Genomic DNA, 18,068 nt, shown 5'->3' on the forward strand with positions numbered 1-18,068 from the left:
TCACTGATCTTGGACTATGAATCTATTGCAACTGACTGATGGTGGATAATCTTTTATTTGGCCCATCTCAGTTGCATAAGACTGTATAAGATTCAGCTCTAGTTGTTACCAGCTTCAGGTTGACACATCCATTTTCAAACCATGCACCTTGCTATTAACCATAATTATTCATGCAATATGGTGACAAAAGGTGCAGCAAACTATAAAATGAGCAACAAGTATCAACATTGACCTTAGACTATATGTCCGTTGCTACTGACTGACAGTCTCCAGTTTCCTCAGTACTGAACAGTTGTGGACCAACCATCCTGTGGAAGCATGCCTCAAATAAGCAATATAAATAACTGTCCAATGATTGCAACAGAGCTGGTACATGATGTGGCTGCTTTCACAGATGGCCTGTTCTCTGATGGGGTAGGATAAGCCAGCCAGTTTAGAATAGGAAGTGCTGGGTGGATGGACTGGGCAGGTCTTGAACCTGGGTCTTCCACAAGCATATGATCCCTGTGGCAAGGGGGTGAGAGTGGGAGTGGCATATGGAGAGAGTAGTATGTTATGCAGATTAGGTGGGCGATGGGACAATACTTTAGGAAGGATCATGGGTAGGATGTGCCTCATTTCAGGTCATAATGATAGTCAATCACAGCCCTGACAAAGAATGTGATACAGCGATTCCAGTCTGGGGTTGTTATTGGGTGATGAATGTGGCATTTCTTTGTAGTTGGCTCATGACGGTGGTGGGAGAATTGGGAGTATGTGGGGATATGGCACAGGAAATCTATTTGTGGACTAGGTCTGGGGGATATGCCTGTCTGCGAAGGCCCTTTTGAGACCTTCAGCATATTGGGCAAGGGAGTTCTTGACACTGCAGATACATTACCCCTGGGTGGCCCAGCTTTATGAGAGGGACTTTTTGGTGGGGAATGGATGACAGCTGCCAACATGCAGGTACTGTTCATGTTTGGTGGGTTTAATGTGGACAGAGGCAAGGATGGAGCCATTAGAAAGGTGGAGGTCAACATGCAGGAAGGTGGCACGATGTGTTCAGGAGGACCAGGTGCAGCAGATTGGTTAGAAGGTTTTGATGTTATGAAGGAATGACGACAGGGTATCTTGGCCCTGAGTCCAGATCATCAATGAACCTGGACTAGACCAATGGTTTGCAATTTTGGGAGGCTAGGAAGGTTTCCTCTGGATGGCCCATAAACAGGTTGGCATACAAGTGTGCCACATGGTTGTGCATGACTGTGCTGTGGATTTGTTTGTATACCTAGCTTTCAAAGAAGAAGTAATTGTCTTTTAGGATAAAATTAGTAAGGTGTATGAGGAATGAGGTAGTGGGTATGGAGTCAGAAGGACACTGGGAGATGTAGTGTTCATTAGTAGTGGAAGCTATGGTCATGTGGGATGTTGGTGTACAGAAAAGTGGCATCAGCAGTGACGAGCAGGGTTCCAGGGGGAAATTGGTGAAAATGGTGGAGAGTCAGTGAAGGAAGTGGTTGGTACCTTTGACATGGGATCCTAGATTTCAGGCAGTTGGTTGGAGGTGTTGATCATGAGGGTGAAAACTTTTTTAGTGGGAGCTCAATAACCAGCTACAATCAGATATCCAGAATTTTTGGATTAGTGGATTTTAGGGAGCATGTAGAAGTGGGTAGGTGGGATGTCATAGGGGTGAGGAAGGAAATGGATTTTGGTTGGAGGTTGTGGGAAGGGCCTAAGACTTTCAGCAGTGTTTGGAGATTATTTTGGACTTCTGAGGTGAGATTACACTGTTAGAGTTTATAGTTCAAAGGGTCAAACAATTGGCAGAGACCTTCCACCTTGTAATCACTGTGATTCATAACAACAGTGGTGGAATCTTTGTCTGCAGGTAGAATGATTAGGTAGGCATCTGTTTTGAGGCTGTTTATCACTGTCCTTTCTTTGGGACCTGTTTTGAGTCTGTGTGTGGCTGTCGTTTCTCCTGTTGAAAGGTTGATGTTCTTAGAAAGGGACCTGTGAAAGGATGGTGAAGCCAAGTTGAAGGTAAGGAATTCCTGGACAGTGACCTGGGTCTAGTTGGGTGGGAGGGCAGGACCATGGATGGAGGTATGAACTAAGAGAGGCAGAGTTCAGTGTTGGGATTAGGATGGCTTTGGTTGGAGGGATCAGTGGCAAAGAAGTGTTTCCACTGCAGGAATCGGGAGGAGGAGAAGAGATCTTCAGACTCCTCTCTCCCCACCCATATCCTGCTATCCCTCCCTCTTCCCCACCCCATTCTGAACTGGTGCTTCCATTTGATGGAGCACAGGTGCATTCTTGCTGAAGAGACCAGCGAGCAGTCGTGTGTTTGAGAAGCATGCTTGCTTGTGTGAATGTGTAAACTTTTTGTTGTGCCTGTCTGCCACTCAGCAAAAAATGGCTCTGAGCACTATGGGACTTAACATCTATGGTCATCAGTCCCCTAGAACTTAGAACTACTTAAACCTAACTAACCTAAGGACGGCACACAACACCCAGCCATCACGAGGCAGAGAAAATCCCTGACCCCGCCGGGAATCGAACCCGGGAACCCGGGTGTGGGAAGCGAGAACGCTACCGCACGACCACGAGATGCGGGCGCCACTCAGCACATCATCTTTATGGTGAGTAGCAATTTATCATTCTCATAATATTTTTGACATTCCAACGTGGACTCCCACTGTTTTATTTACTTTCAATTTTACATTTAAATCACTATGGGTAGTTAAGTCAGGAACTAACAGTCAGCAGTCTTTGTATTATGCCTTCGATTCTCAATACAAAATTTATACTGTGGAAGTGAATCAAAGCTCTATATGTGTCCTTCTTTATTAATATCAGATTGAAAATAGCATTACTGTTTCCACAACCATCTAGTTCTACATAACCTTATGAATCTCTAATTGCCTGATAAAACTCAAGAAATTTCCTACAAATGGCTTATAAACTGCCAGCAGCACCACCTTGTACGTTTGCAGATCCATTGCTGTAACAGTATTCAAAGATCTCTTCAAGACACTGTTTATTAACCCGTAAGGTCTGCAACTTGATGCTGATTTTTGTGTATATATAGTCACTAGCCTTTTTCACTTACTGTTTCAAATACAGTCTGATATTAACTTGTATCTATCCAGAAGCATTCTCTAATTTAATGTTTTCAAAGTGGGATTCTGATTAGCATACCACACCTGTTGATATTCAACCCATCCTTCATTTTCTTGTACCACTACATGGGTAGTAGGAATTGTGTCAAGGGAAGTTGGCAGTTTTTTGGGTCAGATGATCTCAGCACACACACACACACACACACACACACACACACATTCATGAAAATGCAGCTGACACACACACATGACCACTGTATCTGTTTGCAGCCAGAGACATTGGTCATGTGTGTGTGAGCTGTTTTTGCATGAATGCATGTGTGTATGTCATCTATTTCAGAAAGAGGACTTCTAGCCAAAAGCTTACATGTTTAGTAGTCTTTTTGTTGTGCTTGTCTGCGACTCAACATCTCTGCTATATGGCGAGTAGCAATCCTTCCCTTTCATAATATTGTCAAGATGCTTTTAATATTTTCCACAAAACAACTCTGCCTCAAAATGAGGCAGAAAATCCAAACAGATTCTGTTCATACGTAAAGTGCACCAGTGGCAAGATGTAATCACTACCTGCACTGTGTGATAGCAATGGAAATGTCATTGATGACAGTGCCACTAAAGTAGTGTTACTAAACATGGTTTTCAGAAGTTTCTTCACCAGAAAGTAAATATTCCAGGATTCAAACCAAGAACAATTGCCAACTTGAGCAACTTACACATAGATATACTTGGTGAAGCAAAGCTGCTTAAACCTCTTAATAAATGCAATCCAGGCTATACACCAGTCAGTTTCCTCTTTCCACTTTTATCCTTTGCAATCAAACCCTGGGCGCAGATAACTGAAATCAATTTCGAATTGTCGAATGTTATCCGGCATCAATAGCAAGAAGATGATCAACAAAAGTGCTTCGCAAAGTTTCAAGCCTAGTGCTACGCAAAAAACCTGCAGTGAAAAATCATCCAAATCAAAATGTAAGTGTGTAACATGTGAAGTCCATCCTGACAAAGCAAAACTAATTGAAACTATTAATTCGTTGCAAGAAATTGTGCGCAGATCCTTGGCAGAAAACAGAGTGTTAGCTGATAGACTCAAATGTCTTGAAAATGATCATGGAAAACTAAAAACCACTGAGCAGGGCGTAAGTGAATTCGACAGAAATAAAGTGTACACAGTAACCGATGCTTCCGTCGCCATTTCAAGTTTTCCAACACATTCTGGGTGTACCGGTAACGCTAACCATAGCGCAATCATTTCGTCGTCTTTAGTAATAAATTCTCCTGCCGTGCTCCAAAAAACGGTAGGCCTATCAACAAAAGATCAAATCGTGCACCATCTGAAAGAAAAGCCTGTTATTAAGAAAAATGTGGAACCTACACAACAGAGTCCATGTAAAATAAAGTGTGCAGATATCGTAAATAGTGTTTCCTCTTCAGTAATAGCTCAAAAAAACAAATTCAATATCCTACTACAAAACGATGGTCATTGTGAAAAACAAACTTCTGCTGCATACAATAAACTTGCTCCCAAGACCGCAAAGTTAACACAGGTTCATAGTTATCAAAAAAGGTTACCGAATGTGCAAAAACAGAATATATCTACACAGCAAAAACACGTTTCAAAACCTTCTAGCCCCAAAACTGTGATGAACAAAAAAATTTGTGTGCTTGGTGACAGTCATGGACGTGGAATTTCAGCACTATTGAAAGATAAATGTAATTTAATGGTAACAGGTTTTGTGAAGCCAGGAGCGCAGTTTTGTGAGGTAAATAAACTAACAAACTCTACTGATGTATCTCACTTAAGTAATTGTGATTTTGTCGTGATTCTAGGTGGTTCAAACGATATATATAGGAATGAAACAAAAGGGTTTGCAAAAGAAATGAAGGAATGCTTAAACAACCTATTACATACAAATGTACTCGTTGTTAACATTCCTCATCGTTATGATTTGCCTTCCTGGTCCTGTGTCAACCAAGAAATTTGCATTGCAAACAAACTGATTTCAGAAATATGTTCTACATTTCATAACGTAGAGATGATTGATACATACAATTTAGGAAGAAGATTTCATACCGCTCATGGACTACATTTAAATATGTTAGGAAAAGACCAAATAGTAGAAAAACTCCGAAATCATATCCTGAAGAAATCAGCCCCAAGTATCAAGATCGCCAAACAACCACAAATTACAAAATGGTTTAGGCCAAAAACAGAAGCTTTGATGGAAGCAGAACTGTGTCAACCACTCAAAACCATCTCTGCTACTGAAAATTGCGTGCAAGAAGCCACACACAAAAATAAAATCTCGGCCAATTTTTTAGGGTAAGTGCTGTGTCAGAAATACCTTTAGAAAAGAAAATAATTAAACCCTTAACTGAAAAGTCACAAAGTTCATCATTTCTTGTATTACACCATAATGTCCAGTCATTCAGAAATAAGATTCAAATGCTGGAAGTGTCACTTCAGTCTCAAATAAATCCAGATGTAATATGTATTACCGAACACTGGCTGTCTAAAGAAGAAATTCAGTCAACCTCTATTCCAAGGTACTCATTAACAAGCTTCTATTGTAGGAATTTCTCCACACATGGCGGTACTGCTATATTTGTAAAGGACCAGATAAAATTCAGTGAGGTAGGCCTAAATGAACAGATTGCATTATCTGAAGATAAGGAATTTGAGGTTTCTATGGTTAAGCTGCCTGAACTAAACTATATAATTATAAATGTATACAGAGCACCAAGTAGTAATATTCCAAATTTTATGACCAAATTAGAAGTTCTGCTGAATAGTGTCAGCTCATTAAATATGAGAATAATACTTTGTGGCGATTTTAACATTGATTTATCAAAAAACAGTAATGCTAAACTTGATTTGTTAAACATGACCAAATCCTTTAATATGATCCCCACAATACACTCTCCAACAAGATCAACAGAGCATACTGATTCAATAATTTATCAAATCTTCATAACTGATACTGGTTACAAATTCACTGGCGAAGTACTGAGCATGGGATACAGTGACCATGATGCTCAGCTACTGAGCGTTGACATGGAAAATAGTAAAATCAGCCCCAAAAAAGTATTTCAAAGAAGAAACTTTTCAGATGGAAATAGTAGGATTTTTAACTTCCTATTAGCTAAGGAAAATTGGGACAGTGTTTACATGCAAACAACTGTTGATAATATGTTCTTAAGCTTCCATAACACCTTCCTTTATTACTTTAATACAGCATTTCCTTTTGAAACAAAAACTTCAAGCAATCAAAATAGAAAGTCGTGGGTAACAAAAGGAATCAAAATTTCTAGTGAGAGAAACAGATTTCTCCAATATTGCTCCAAAAAATACATAGTCACTGAAGAATTTTCTGACTATTGTAAAGCCTACAAAAAAACTTATCTTAGAGTGATTAGACAGGCAAAACTTTTATGGAATGACAATTTCATAAGAAACTCTTCAAAAAAAATGAAAGTTATGTGGAAAGTTATTAAAAAAGAAACTTGTAGTTCAACACCTAAAAAGGAAAACATTTCTCTAACACTTAATGACTCTAAGGTCACAGATCCATACACAGTTGTAAACAAGTTCAACGAATATTTCACCTCACTAGCAGAAGATCTCATTCAGGCAAACTGCAAGGTATCGTTCTTCAATTCCACCAGTACGTCAAACAGCGCTAATGCTACAATGTTTGTTTATGAAACAAACCCTGATGAAATTATGAACATAATAAAATTGTTATGCAATACAATCTCTAGTGGCTATGATGAAGTACCTGACCTCATATTAAAGGTGTGTGCTCCCCATATAGTAAAGCCATTATCAACCATCTACAACCAATCATTAAAAACTGGCATTTTTCCAGGTGCTCTCAAAATAGCTACAGTCTCACCATTACTAAAGAAAGGTTCCCCTGATTTAGTATCCAATTATAGACCATTATCCATATTAAGCATCTTTTCAAAAATCCTGGAAAAACTTTTTTATGACAGGCTTATAAATTTCATAAAAAACCACGCACCAATCAGCATTCAACAACATGGTTTTAGTAAATCTTTATCCACCCAGACAGCAATTTTTGAACTGTTGGACCACATACTGAAATCAATTGACCAACATAATATAGCTGCAGGTATCTTCTTAGATCTCTCTAAAGCCTTTGACGTACTAGATCATAAAATACTGCTTGCTAAATTGGAAAGAAGAGGAATAAGAGATGTGGCTCACAACTGGCTATGCTCTTACCTACAAAACCGCAGACAGAAGGTATCACTTCAATACGATATTAATGTACAGAATAAAATAAATAACACAGTTTTCCTCTCGGAGGAAAGAACAATAAGATACGGTGTTCCCCAGGGTTCTGTTCTAGGGCCATTACTTTTCCTCATTTACATAGACGATCTTGTTGAACGTATGAGCCCACAAAAAACTATCCTGTTTGCTGATGATACAAGCATAGTGTTGACTGGATCTAGCCCTGAATCCCTTCAGACAATATCTGATAACTCTATGGAAAAACTTTCTGAGTGGTTTAACAAAAATGGCCTAATTGTTAATAGTGGGAAAACTGTATGTATCAACTTCCATCTAATTCCCACATCCAGTCAAAAAACTATCCAAGTAAAGTTAAATAACGATGAAATTGAAAATGTAAATGCAACAAAATTTTTGGGTCTATGGGTCCAACAAAATTTAAAATGGGACACACATATAAACAACTTATCAAAGAAACTCTCATCATTGTGCTATGGACTAAGAATACTAAAATCTACTACAAGTAAATCCACACTAATACAAGCATACCATGTGCAGTTCCACTCATTGCTCCGCTATGGAATCATCTTTTGGGGAAATTCAACTCACAGCACAAATATATTTAAACTACAAAAAAGAGCACTGAGGATAATCTGTGGCCTCAAAAAGCTGGAATCCTGTAAATGTCAATTTATAAAACTTAATGTTCTAAGCATCCCATCCCTATTCATTCAAGAAACAATCCTATTCACCAGGGAATACCTCTCAAGAACAGGCAAATTAATCCGAAACAATGATATACACGCTCATTATACCAGAGGGCAATCTAATATCCATCAAATTTTTTCAAGGACATCATCATACCAAAAATATATAACTCATCTGGGTGTCGTATTACACAATAAAATTCCAAAACAAATAAAAACTGCTCCAGGTCCAATATTTAAAAATAAACTAAAGGCATTTCTGACAAAGCACTGTTTCTATTCAGTACAAGAATTCCTGGAAATGAAAAATTATAAAGTTCCTTTGTAAAATACTGTGATTAGACTAAAAGATTCTGTAGGCAAAATAATAACCTAATTTCTACTATACACAACTATGTTTCAGTTTCACTTCCCAAAATTTTTCAACTCGCTTTTGAATGTACAAGTACACATTCTATTAGTATTAAAACTTAATTGTCTGTGAAATCTCAATGTTAATTTCATGTTTAATGTAGTTTTTAAATGACATTGTCCTTCTGTTGTGTTTCCAGTTGACATTTTCACTATTCTGTAATCTCAGTGATTACTTGTGTAAATTTAAAGTAGCACTAAATTGCCTACATGTTCTTAGTTCCCCATGTAAATTGTTTGTATTCTCTGTATGTGAAGTTACTATATTCATCAACGAACAATTTTGTGTACATTTTTTTAAATGGCAGTCCATTGCCTATTTTTTTTCTCCAAACTACATATTTGTTAAGAAAAATGACTTGTCCTATATCATGTGTACTTTGTACAATATGTGATCCACAGGATAAATAAAGAAATAACAAATAACAGAGTATGCTGATACAATAGCTCCATATTTAGCAGTCATATACAACTGCTCACATGTCAAAAAAACTATAACTAAAGACTGGAAAGTTGATAGGGTCACAGCTATATTCAAGAATGGAAATAGGAATAATCCATTGAATTACAGGCCCTTAACACTAATCTCAAACTGCAGTAGGATTTTGGAACACATACTGTGTTCAAGCATTATGAATTAACTTGAAGAAAATGATTTATTGACAAATAGGAAACATGAATTCAGAAAATATTTCTGTGAAAAATCAACTAGCTGTTTATTCTCCCAAGGTAATGAGTGAGTTCTAATCAAATTGAGTGCCTATGGACTAACAGAAGTCTAAATAACAGATTTTGATGGGTCTCTGATACATTGTAGAGAGACGTGCCCTGAGTATGACTCTATCTGCTGTTTTAGCTATGGGCCTTGGTTTTCAGGAAAATTGATTTTGAAGTTCACTGTGTGTTGTAATATGCATAATTTTAGCCATGTTCCAACCAAGTGAGTGTGGCGGATCGGTTAAGGTCTGTAGCTACCGTGCTGGAGGTATTGTGCTCGAGTCCTTTCCGTGTTTTTTGCTTTTTTTGTTTAAATCAGAATAGTCCAACATTTTTCCATTTTACAGAATATCAACAAAGAGTGTTCATTGTGTGAAATTATTAAGAAGTTTAAATTGTGTAGGCTAGGTCAAACAGAAAGCGACTGTCCGTGTTGACATCACGTGCAAACTCTGTGCATTGTGACAGTGTATCGCCTTTTATTTGGCTATGGCAATATAATTTCATATTACACAGAGTTTGAACAGACAGTCTTCTGTGTATTATGACCACGTATCACCATGGTCAAACAAATGGCAGTGACCTAGCTCCTAAACTTCCAGTTTGCATTTATCTTCTATGTCAGTTGCTCACAATGTGTTGTTAGTGCTGTGCGTGTTTGAGATAGAAGAGTTGAATGAAAAATCAGGAGGCAAAATCGGTAACGCCATCAAATACACTGAAAAGTTGCTTCATGATTTAAATCTTCTAACAAATACACTGCCCAGCATTTTCTCTCCTAATTCAATTGCAATTGTCAATGAGGTATTTATTGCAATACAAGACTTGTTGGCCAATAGATGGACCATCAATAGTGGTGAATTAATAAACATCAACAAAGAAGACGAGGTGCACAAATATGAGGTGGATGTTCTCTTTCTTGCAGATGAATCGACATAATATAAGCTATTTACTTTGCAGTATACAGGAGAGGGAGATGGCAATTTTGTTGCTGACAAATTCTCACATGAACAAGCAGATTATGTGCCTCTATCCTACAAAGAACGAGTAGTCACTCTTGCAGTAGCTCATCTGAGATAGATGAAGCCTGAAGAGTGTTCAGTCCTATGGCATCTCTTGATTAAAACATAAATCAATGCTATATCGATGGGAAGAGGATGTGAAACGAGATGGAACTAATCATGATAAATGAAACGTGATCAATCATGAGACGTTTGAATGGTTCTCGAAGTGAGATAGAATTTGGAACAGGTAAATCATATTAAAATATATGTCAAATACACTGTAAGAAAGAGACTGGCTTGTGAAAATAATATAATTTCTTCCACGAGCAGGTGACACCCAGAACTTTACAGCAATGGGCAATGAATGCTGCTGTTCCACTTTTATTGGATACTTTTAATTTGGTGGCCAGCTCAGCTTGGGCCAAATGATTTAAACAAAAGCATACAATCAGGCAAAGGAAGATTACAAAGTTCATCAGTTCCAAAGAATGTGCAATGATGGAAGTAGTATTAGGAGCTGTGGAAGAATTCTGCACACTAATGAAAATACTTATTGGTAGTTTTAACCTCGAGTATGTAATCACTACCAATCAAATGAGCTGTCCATATCAATCAATGTACAATAGATCTGTTTTGGAGAAAGGGGCGAGGACTGTACTTGTGCAGAGAAAAGATTTGAACAAGATAAGTCATTCGTACAGAGAACAGTACACTCTAACTGTGTCAGGAAAGGTGATCCTGCACATTTTTTTTATGTATGCAGGAACCGTCAGGAAAATTTGACCCTAATGTTCAGAAAAGAGTGGATGAATTAACCATCAGATTTAAAAATGTAATTTGTACAAAATCAGGGAAGTTCATGAAACTGGTGAACAAAGAATTTTCAAAATTTCTATATATCATTGATACGTGAGGAGGCCAGAGTGATCTGACCATGTACGATCACGTCTTCCTGGATGAGAGGAAAGCATACACCTGTACTGTAAAAGTTATCCCACCAAAGTCTAGCCACTTTGACAGCCTTGTGACATATATTTTTACCAAGAGGTTAAAATTTTCACGAAGAAAATTCAGAATGTTCCTGATTTGTTGAAGACCAACAGAGCAATCATGTCCAGGGATGATTCCATAAAACTACACTTATTAATTTTGCATCAATTCAGGGCACCTTCTTTCTCGAATATGATCAAATATGCATGGTTCACATAAAAGTTAATGGATAAAAGAGAAACCTTTTTGCATGTAAATGAACAATTTTTCTGGTATCGCTCTTAAAAACTCAGTGCACCTGCAAGATAGTAGCTATTATGAAATGTGCTTGGTGCTGTAAAACATTGTGTTTTGGTTGCTTTTAAGACAATATAATCTGGATTTTTGCTGTGGCATAACAAGAGATGCGGGTGATAGCAAGTAAGATTTTGTAATAATTATGTGAAAATTAAATTACTATGGCAAAATTTAATATTTCTTAATAATTTCACACAATATACACTGTTGGTATTCTGTAAAATAAAGTGGGAAAACGTTGGACTATTCTGATTTGAAAAAACAACAACAACAACACAGAAAGGACCCAAACATGGTACCTCCAGGATGGTAGGTGTAGACCTTTACCACTGCGCCACACTCACTCAGTTGGAACATGGATAACATTACACGTATTACAGCATGCAGTGAACTTCAAAATCAATTTTCTCATAAACCAAGGCCCGTTGCTAAAAAAGTGGACAGCCTCATACTTCGGGCATGCTCCTCTACAACATATTCGAGACCCATCAAAATCCATTATTTACAATTCAGACGGTCCCCTTGTCAGTTGTTTAACTGAATTTGTGATTATCTGTTAGAAATACCACAGTTCATAGTAAATTATGGAGAGTCATTGAGTAAAACACAGTAACACTTTCATCAACTTTGATCCTATATGGAACCATTGTGCACAGCAAGTGTATATTTTTATAAGGAAGGATAGGAACAGAGCAATCAATCACAATACCAATTTTTTAATTATTGTTGCATATCCAGATATTTGAACAACCTCACCTTTCTTCTGCCTGTACACCAGTGAGGTCTCATATACATTGCTGGGAGTTTGTTGGATTACAGCTCACTGAAATGCACTGAAGATGGATGGCAATTTATAGCTGAAATCTGGATATGCAAGAATAATAAAAATCTAAAGGTATTGTGACTAATTGCTGTGTTCTTTGTCTTCCTTATAGTAGTGACATCTGGCATTCGCCAAGGAAGTGTTAATGGACACTCTGCTGTTCCTGATCTATATAAACAATTTAGGAGACAATCCGAGCAGCCCTCTTAGATTGATTGCACATGATGCTGTCATTTAGCACCTTGCAAAGTCATCAAATGATCAAAACCAATTGCAAAATGATTTACACAAGAAATCTGTATGGTGTAAAATGTGGGGATTGACTCTAAATAATAAAAAGTGTGAAGTCATCCACATTATTACTAAAAGGAATCCATTAAATTTCAGTTACATGACAAATCACACAAATCTAAAGGCTGTGAATTCAACTACATACTTAGTGACAACAATAACAAATAACTTAAATTGGGTAATGTTGAGGAGAAAGTGAACCTAAAACTGCAATTTATTGGCAGAACACTTACAAAAAGTGCAACAGGTCTACTAAGCAGACTGCCTGCACTATACTTATCCATCCTCTCCCAAAGTATCACTTCATTGTATGGGATCCGCATCAGATGGGACTGATGAAGGACATCAAAGTAGTTCCAGGAAGGGTAGCTCATTCTGTATTATCACAAAATAGGGGAGAGAGTGCCTGAACTGGGATGACAATCATTAAAACAATGTTGTTTTCTATTGTTGCAGGATTTTCTCATGAAATTTACTGTGGTGACAATCATTAAAATAAAGCTGTTTTCTATTGTGGCAGTTCTCATGATATTTCAGTCACCAGCTTTCTCCTCTGAATGAAAATATTTTGTCGAAGCCCACCTACATATGGAGAAATGATCATCATGATAAAACAGGAGAAATCAGAGCTCGCATGGAAAGACTTAAGTGTTTGTTTCTCCTGTGTACAATTTCAGAATGGAAAAGTAGGAAAATAGCTCGGAGGTGGTTCGATGAAACCTCCATCAGGCACTTAAACACAAATTGCAGAATAAGTATGTAGATTGAGTGACTGACTTTTTTTTAATTTTTGGGGGATTCTTATGTTTTGGAAGAAGATTCTAGGTGAGTGTTAGTTTGTTAAAATGATGTGCTGAGTTCATAACTTAGTCACTGCCACTAATTAATGCAAACAAATGTAATATCTGGAACAAAAAGTTGGTTCAAAACAAAAAGAAAGAGCAATGAAATGTTAAACTCAAAACTGAATACGTAGGAAAATGGACAGACTTGGCATCAATGTTGATAGATGTTTATTAGCATAAAGAACTCTGTAAGGTCTAATGAAATAAAAATGGAAATAGAATGTTTTGATAGACATGACACAACTAATATCTTAACATCACTGCCGTTTAACACTTTTCATATACCACCTTTTCTCTAATTTAACTTCTATTATCTACACTATACAGTAACAACATCTCTATGAAGACGAATTTACTTTACTTTGAATAGCTGAAAGAGTTGTCTACAATGTAGGAAAAGACAGATTGCTACTTACCGTATAGAAGACATGTCCAGTCTGAGACAGGTATAATTAAAAGACACTCACATAAAGCTTGTTGTCACAGTGTTCATCAGTAAAACACACACACACACACACACACACACACACACACACACACACACACACACACACAAGCAAGCAAGCACACTTCATGCACACATGACTGCCAACTCTAACATATCAGCAAGCACACTTCATGCACACATGACTGCCAACTCTAACATATCAGGCTGGAACGCTTGTACTTGCTTGCTTGCGCGCGCGCGCGAGTGTGTGTGTGTGTGTGTGTGTGTGTGTGTGTGTGTGTGTGTGTGTGTGTGTGTGTGTGTGTGTGTGTGCGCATGTGTTTTACTGATGAAGGCTGTGGCTGAAAGCTTTATGGGGGTGGCCTTTAATTATGCTTGTCTGCAATGCAATGTGTCTTCTTTATGGTTAGTTGCAATCTGTTTTTTCCTACATTGTCGATATTCCTACCTGCTGTTCCAAACATAGTACTTGATTTGTAAACATTATAGACACACCAGGTTGGCTTTGACAATGACCATAAATATAACTGTCTTATGCAAGTGCAACATCAACCATGAATTGGCAACTACTAGGCTGTCACATATAGGCCCAACTCCAGATGCCATTGTTTGGGAAACAATGGATAAAATGGCTTCACATCTATGGATTTTGTTGAGAGAACACTGAATACTGTTGAATACATACAAGATATCATCCAGTCAATTCTGATTCTACAGCATTAGGAATGTGTGTTCTTTGAGTATGACAGCACCCAGCCCTTTTTTTTTTTTTTTAATTGACCAGCAAGCTATCCGAGGGGATTTAAAATTCTGTGGCTACACAGTCAACAAACATGCCATACATTGAGCATGTGGAGAATGTGATGGGATGGTGGCTGGTGCGATCAACATAACTGGCAACATACATTAATCACTTGTACCCATTAGAAAGTAGTGTGGAACAATATCTTTCAAGATGGTATCTTACACCTTTACACTCACCTCTATGCGTGCTTTCAGGACAATGCTGTAGCTTCAGGACTCCACAGAATATACCAATATTGTTGTCCCAGACAGTCTGTCTATAGATGTACTGGATAGTTATATTTAAAATGCAGTTGCTCACAGTAGTCCAATGTGGGCTGCAATTATTGTATGGCAACAAAACTTGGTGTATATTCTAATGCATTAATGGAAATCCAATTTATGCTGGAAAAAAATTAGTTCCAATTTTGGCCACCAGGTGGACGTGCATGGCAAAGTGTATCTTTTGTTGTACCAGTTATTACGGTTTATTCCCATTTCATTTACATATGGAGTGTGGGATGAATGCTTGTTTGAATGCCTCTGAGCATACTGTTATGATTCTAATCTTATTCTTGTGATCCCTATGTGAGTGGTATTTATGGAGTTGTAGTATACTCATAGAGTCATCATTTAAAGCCGGTAAATGCATCCACAGAATGATGTGCTCAGCAGATGCTTGCAGCAATTCTGGTGGAATCTCAGCAATGTGTCCCTGTGTACTGGTCTTCAGATAGTAGAGACCAAATCTATCCCTGGTAGATGCACTCTTTTAGATATCCCAGAGTCAAAAGTCACATAGATTCCCAGAGCCAAAAGTCACAAGGATTCAAGTCAGGTGATCTTGCAGGCTACGCATCTGGAAAACTTCTGGAGGTAACACGTTTGTGAAAGATTGCATTAAGCTGACCTTCGGGCAATCAACATGAGGTGTTGCCCCACCTTGCATGATGAGGTGTTGCCCCAGCTTGCTTGAAAACAGTTGTTTAGATACAACTGAGTTCTTCCAAATCAAGAATCATGTGCTGTACAAGGAGGTCTCAATAATGTGCAAACATCATGGTACACCTGACTGGTCCTCTGGGTGTTTTCTCTTCACAGAAGAACAGAACAAGAATAAAGGTGCTTGTGAATCCACAGCACACAGTCACTTACAGCGAGTGCAATGGCTCTTCATGCACAACACACAGTTTAACAGTACTCCAAATTCAGCAGTTCTGTGTATTGACTGCTACCTGTAGTGTAAAATGTGCATCATCAGTCCATAGAATATTGCCCAGCCAGATGTCAGCAACTTCAATCCATGTCAGAAACTGAAGAGCAAATTGAGAATGTTGCTGTGGATTATGAGGCTTCAACTGCTGCACCATCTGGATCTTGTATGGGTACCAGTGTAAAAGACACTGTTAGCCATGGGATGGACAATTCCAGTGACACTGCATGAGCTCTAGCACTGTGTAAGGCACATCCTGCATGTTCAGTTACAGTAACAGCAACTTCATCAAGGACATCTTCTTTAAATAACTTAATGACATTGGGCCTTTCCTCAGACCTTTCAGTCAGTGATACTCTTTCAGCACAGCACTGTAATTGCTACCAATCAGATAACACAATTTCACTAACAGCACACAGTCTCTCTTCTCAACAATCTTATTTTTTCCTATGTTATGGCTTGTCAATGGCAGCGTGGATGTCATACAAACAGTCTATAGTATCAAATTTGCACCTGGTGGCCAAATATGAAACTAATTTTTTCCAGTGTAAATCAGTTCTGCATTAACACATTAGCTTATCTACCATACCTACCAAGTTTCACTGCCATACAATAATTACAGCCCACACTGGACCTCCATGAGTAGCTGCACTTTAATTATAACTACCTGATATGACTTTGTGATTGTTGTCATATAGAGTGTACAACTTGCTTAATATGTGAATAAATCTTCACTTACATGGGATCACTGCTTCAGGGCATTCATTTTACACTGGTGTATTTGGATATGTTCTGTACCAAGATTTGTCTAAAGAAACACTCTATTTAGCGTATGCATACTTAATTTTTAGAACTAATAAATGGAACACACACAACATAGCCTAATATCTACTGACTTTAAATAAACCACATGTTTTTTTTTTTTAAATATTTTTTCTGTATTACTAACTAACAATGCTAAAAGATGCAACATTACCATCTTCATCTGTGAAGACTAATATCTCTGCACTCTGTGGTCCTGCACCCGCACTGTTATATGCTTGAGTAAATATTGCATATTGGGTAAACTTGTGGAGGCCTGAGATGATTATTTTCATTTCAGCATCTGGTATCACTTCATATGTTTTATACTGGAATGGCTCAGTAGAGTTACTCATTCGGTAACCAATATAATATCCAATTATTTCTCCATGCTGAAGTTCACGAATAGGTTCCTAAAAGAAAATGCAAAACTTTATCATGCTTCCAGTGATAACCTTGTAGACCTCACAGGCATGCACATTGGATAGAGATTCCCAGTGGAGAGGGCATGGTGGAACAGGAAGAAAGGAGAGTGAAGAGAGAGTTGGAGGTTAAGCATGTAAGCAGTTACAAAGAATCTGAAGTAATCAGCAAAGATATGTCACCACAGCTGTGATCAGCAAAACAATGAGACACTAAGGATGCACAAAGTACAGATAGATGAAGGATACCAAATAATTTCAAAGTGAGAAATTATTGTGAGGATATTTATGCATACATAATGTATCCACAGATAGAAAAGATGCTTTAATATGACAGAGTTAACAAAAATATGGTAACAGAAAGTACTTGGTGGAATATAAACAGTCATAGGAGTAAAGGCAACAACACACCATAAAGCTGAAGTTTTGAATGACTGATAGCTATGTAAGCTAATACTGAAACATATGATACAGCAATTTTTCAGTTTTGTTTTGTGCCTATTGGTACTCAATAACTCAACACTACTGTGTGTTGTTACCTATACTCCTTCCAGAATACAGCAAAACCTAGTCTGGTATTCTGTAGTCTTAGAGTGTAGGTCAGTATACTATACTGCCGCAGTATGTTGTTTTCTCACACATGAACATAAGAAAATGATATGGGTTGGAGACTACAACTTCCTACACAAAAAATTAAATTTTGATACTTTCTTTTAATACCCATAGTATGAGCTTCATAAATGTACATGAAATGTTATAGTTACTGAGAGACTAATTGTAGTGGGCAATAATATTATAAAGATATTTCAAATCTACTTACAATAGGAAATTTTATTTTTACCTTTATTCTCAATGCTTCCACAACCTCAGTAGATTAGTAGGCACAGAGGTGCAAAAGAAGTCTTAAATTACACACCTGCTATTCTGAATTATATTTTCCATGTCTTTTTC

At 37.7% G+C, this 18,068-nt stretch overlaps 1 protein-coding gene across 1 annotated transcript in view; it reads right to left on the reverse strand.

Annotated features, from left to right (window-relative positions):
* The window catches only part of LOC124613276 (Down syndrome cell adhesion molecule-like protein Dscam2), a 190,338-nt gene that overhangs the window by 47,066 nt on the left and 125,204 nt on the right, over positions 1–18,068 (reverse strand). The window contains exon 9 of the mRNA XM_047141970.1: positions 16,871–17,108. Coding sequence (XP_046997926.1) covers positions 16,871–17,108 — 238 coding nt within the window. The remainder of the gene's footprint in view (positions 1–16,870; positions 17,109–18,068) is intronic.

The sequence above is a fragment of the Schistocerca americana genome, chromosome 4, assembly GCF_021461395.2.
Source record: "Schistocerca americana isolate TAMUIC-IGC-003095 chromosome 4, iqSchAmer2.1, whole genome shotgun sequence".
Classification (NCBI taxonomy): Eukaryota; Metazoa; Arthropoda; class Insecta; order Orthoptera; family Acrididae; genus Schistocerca; species Schistocerca americana.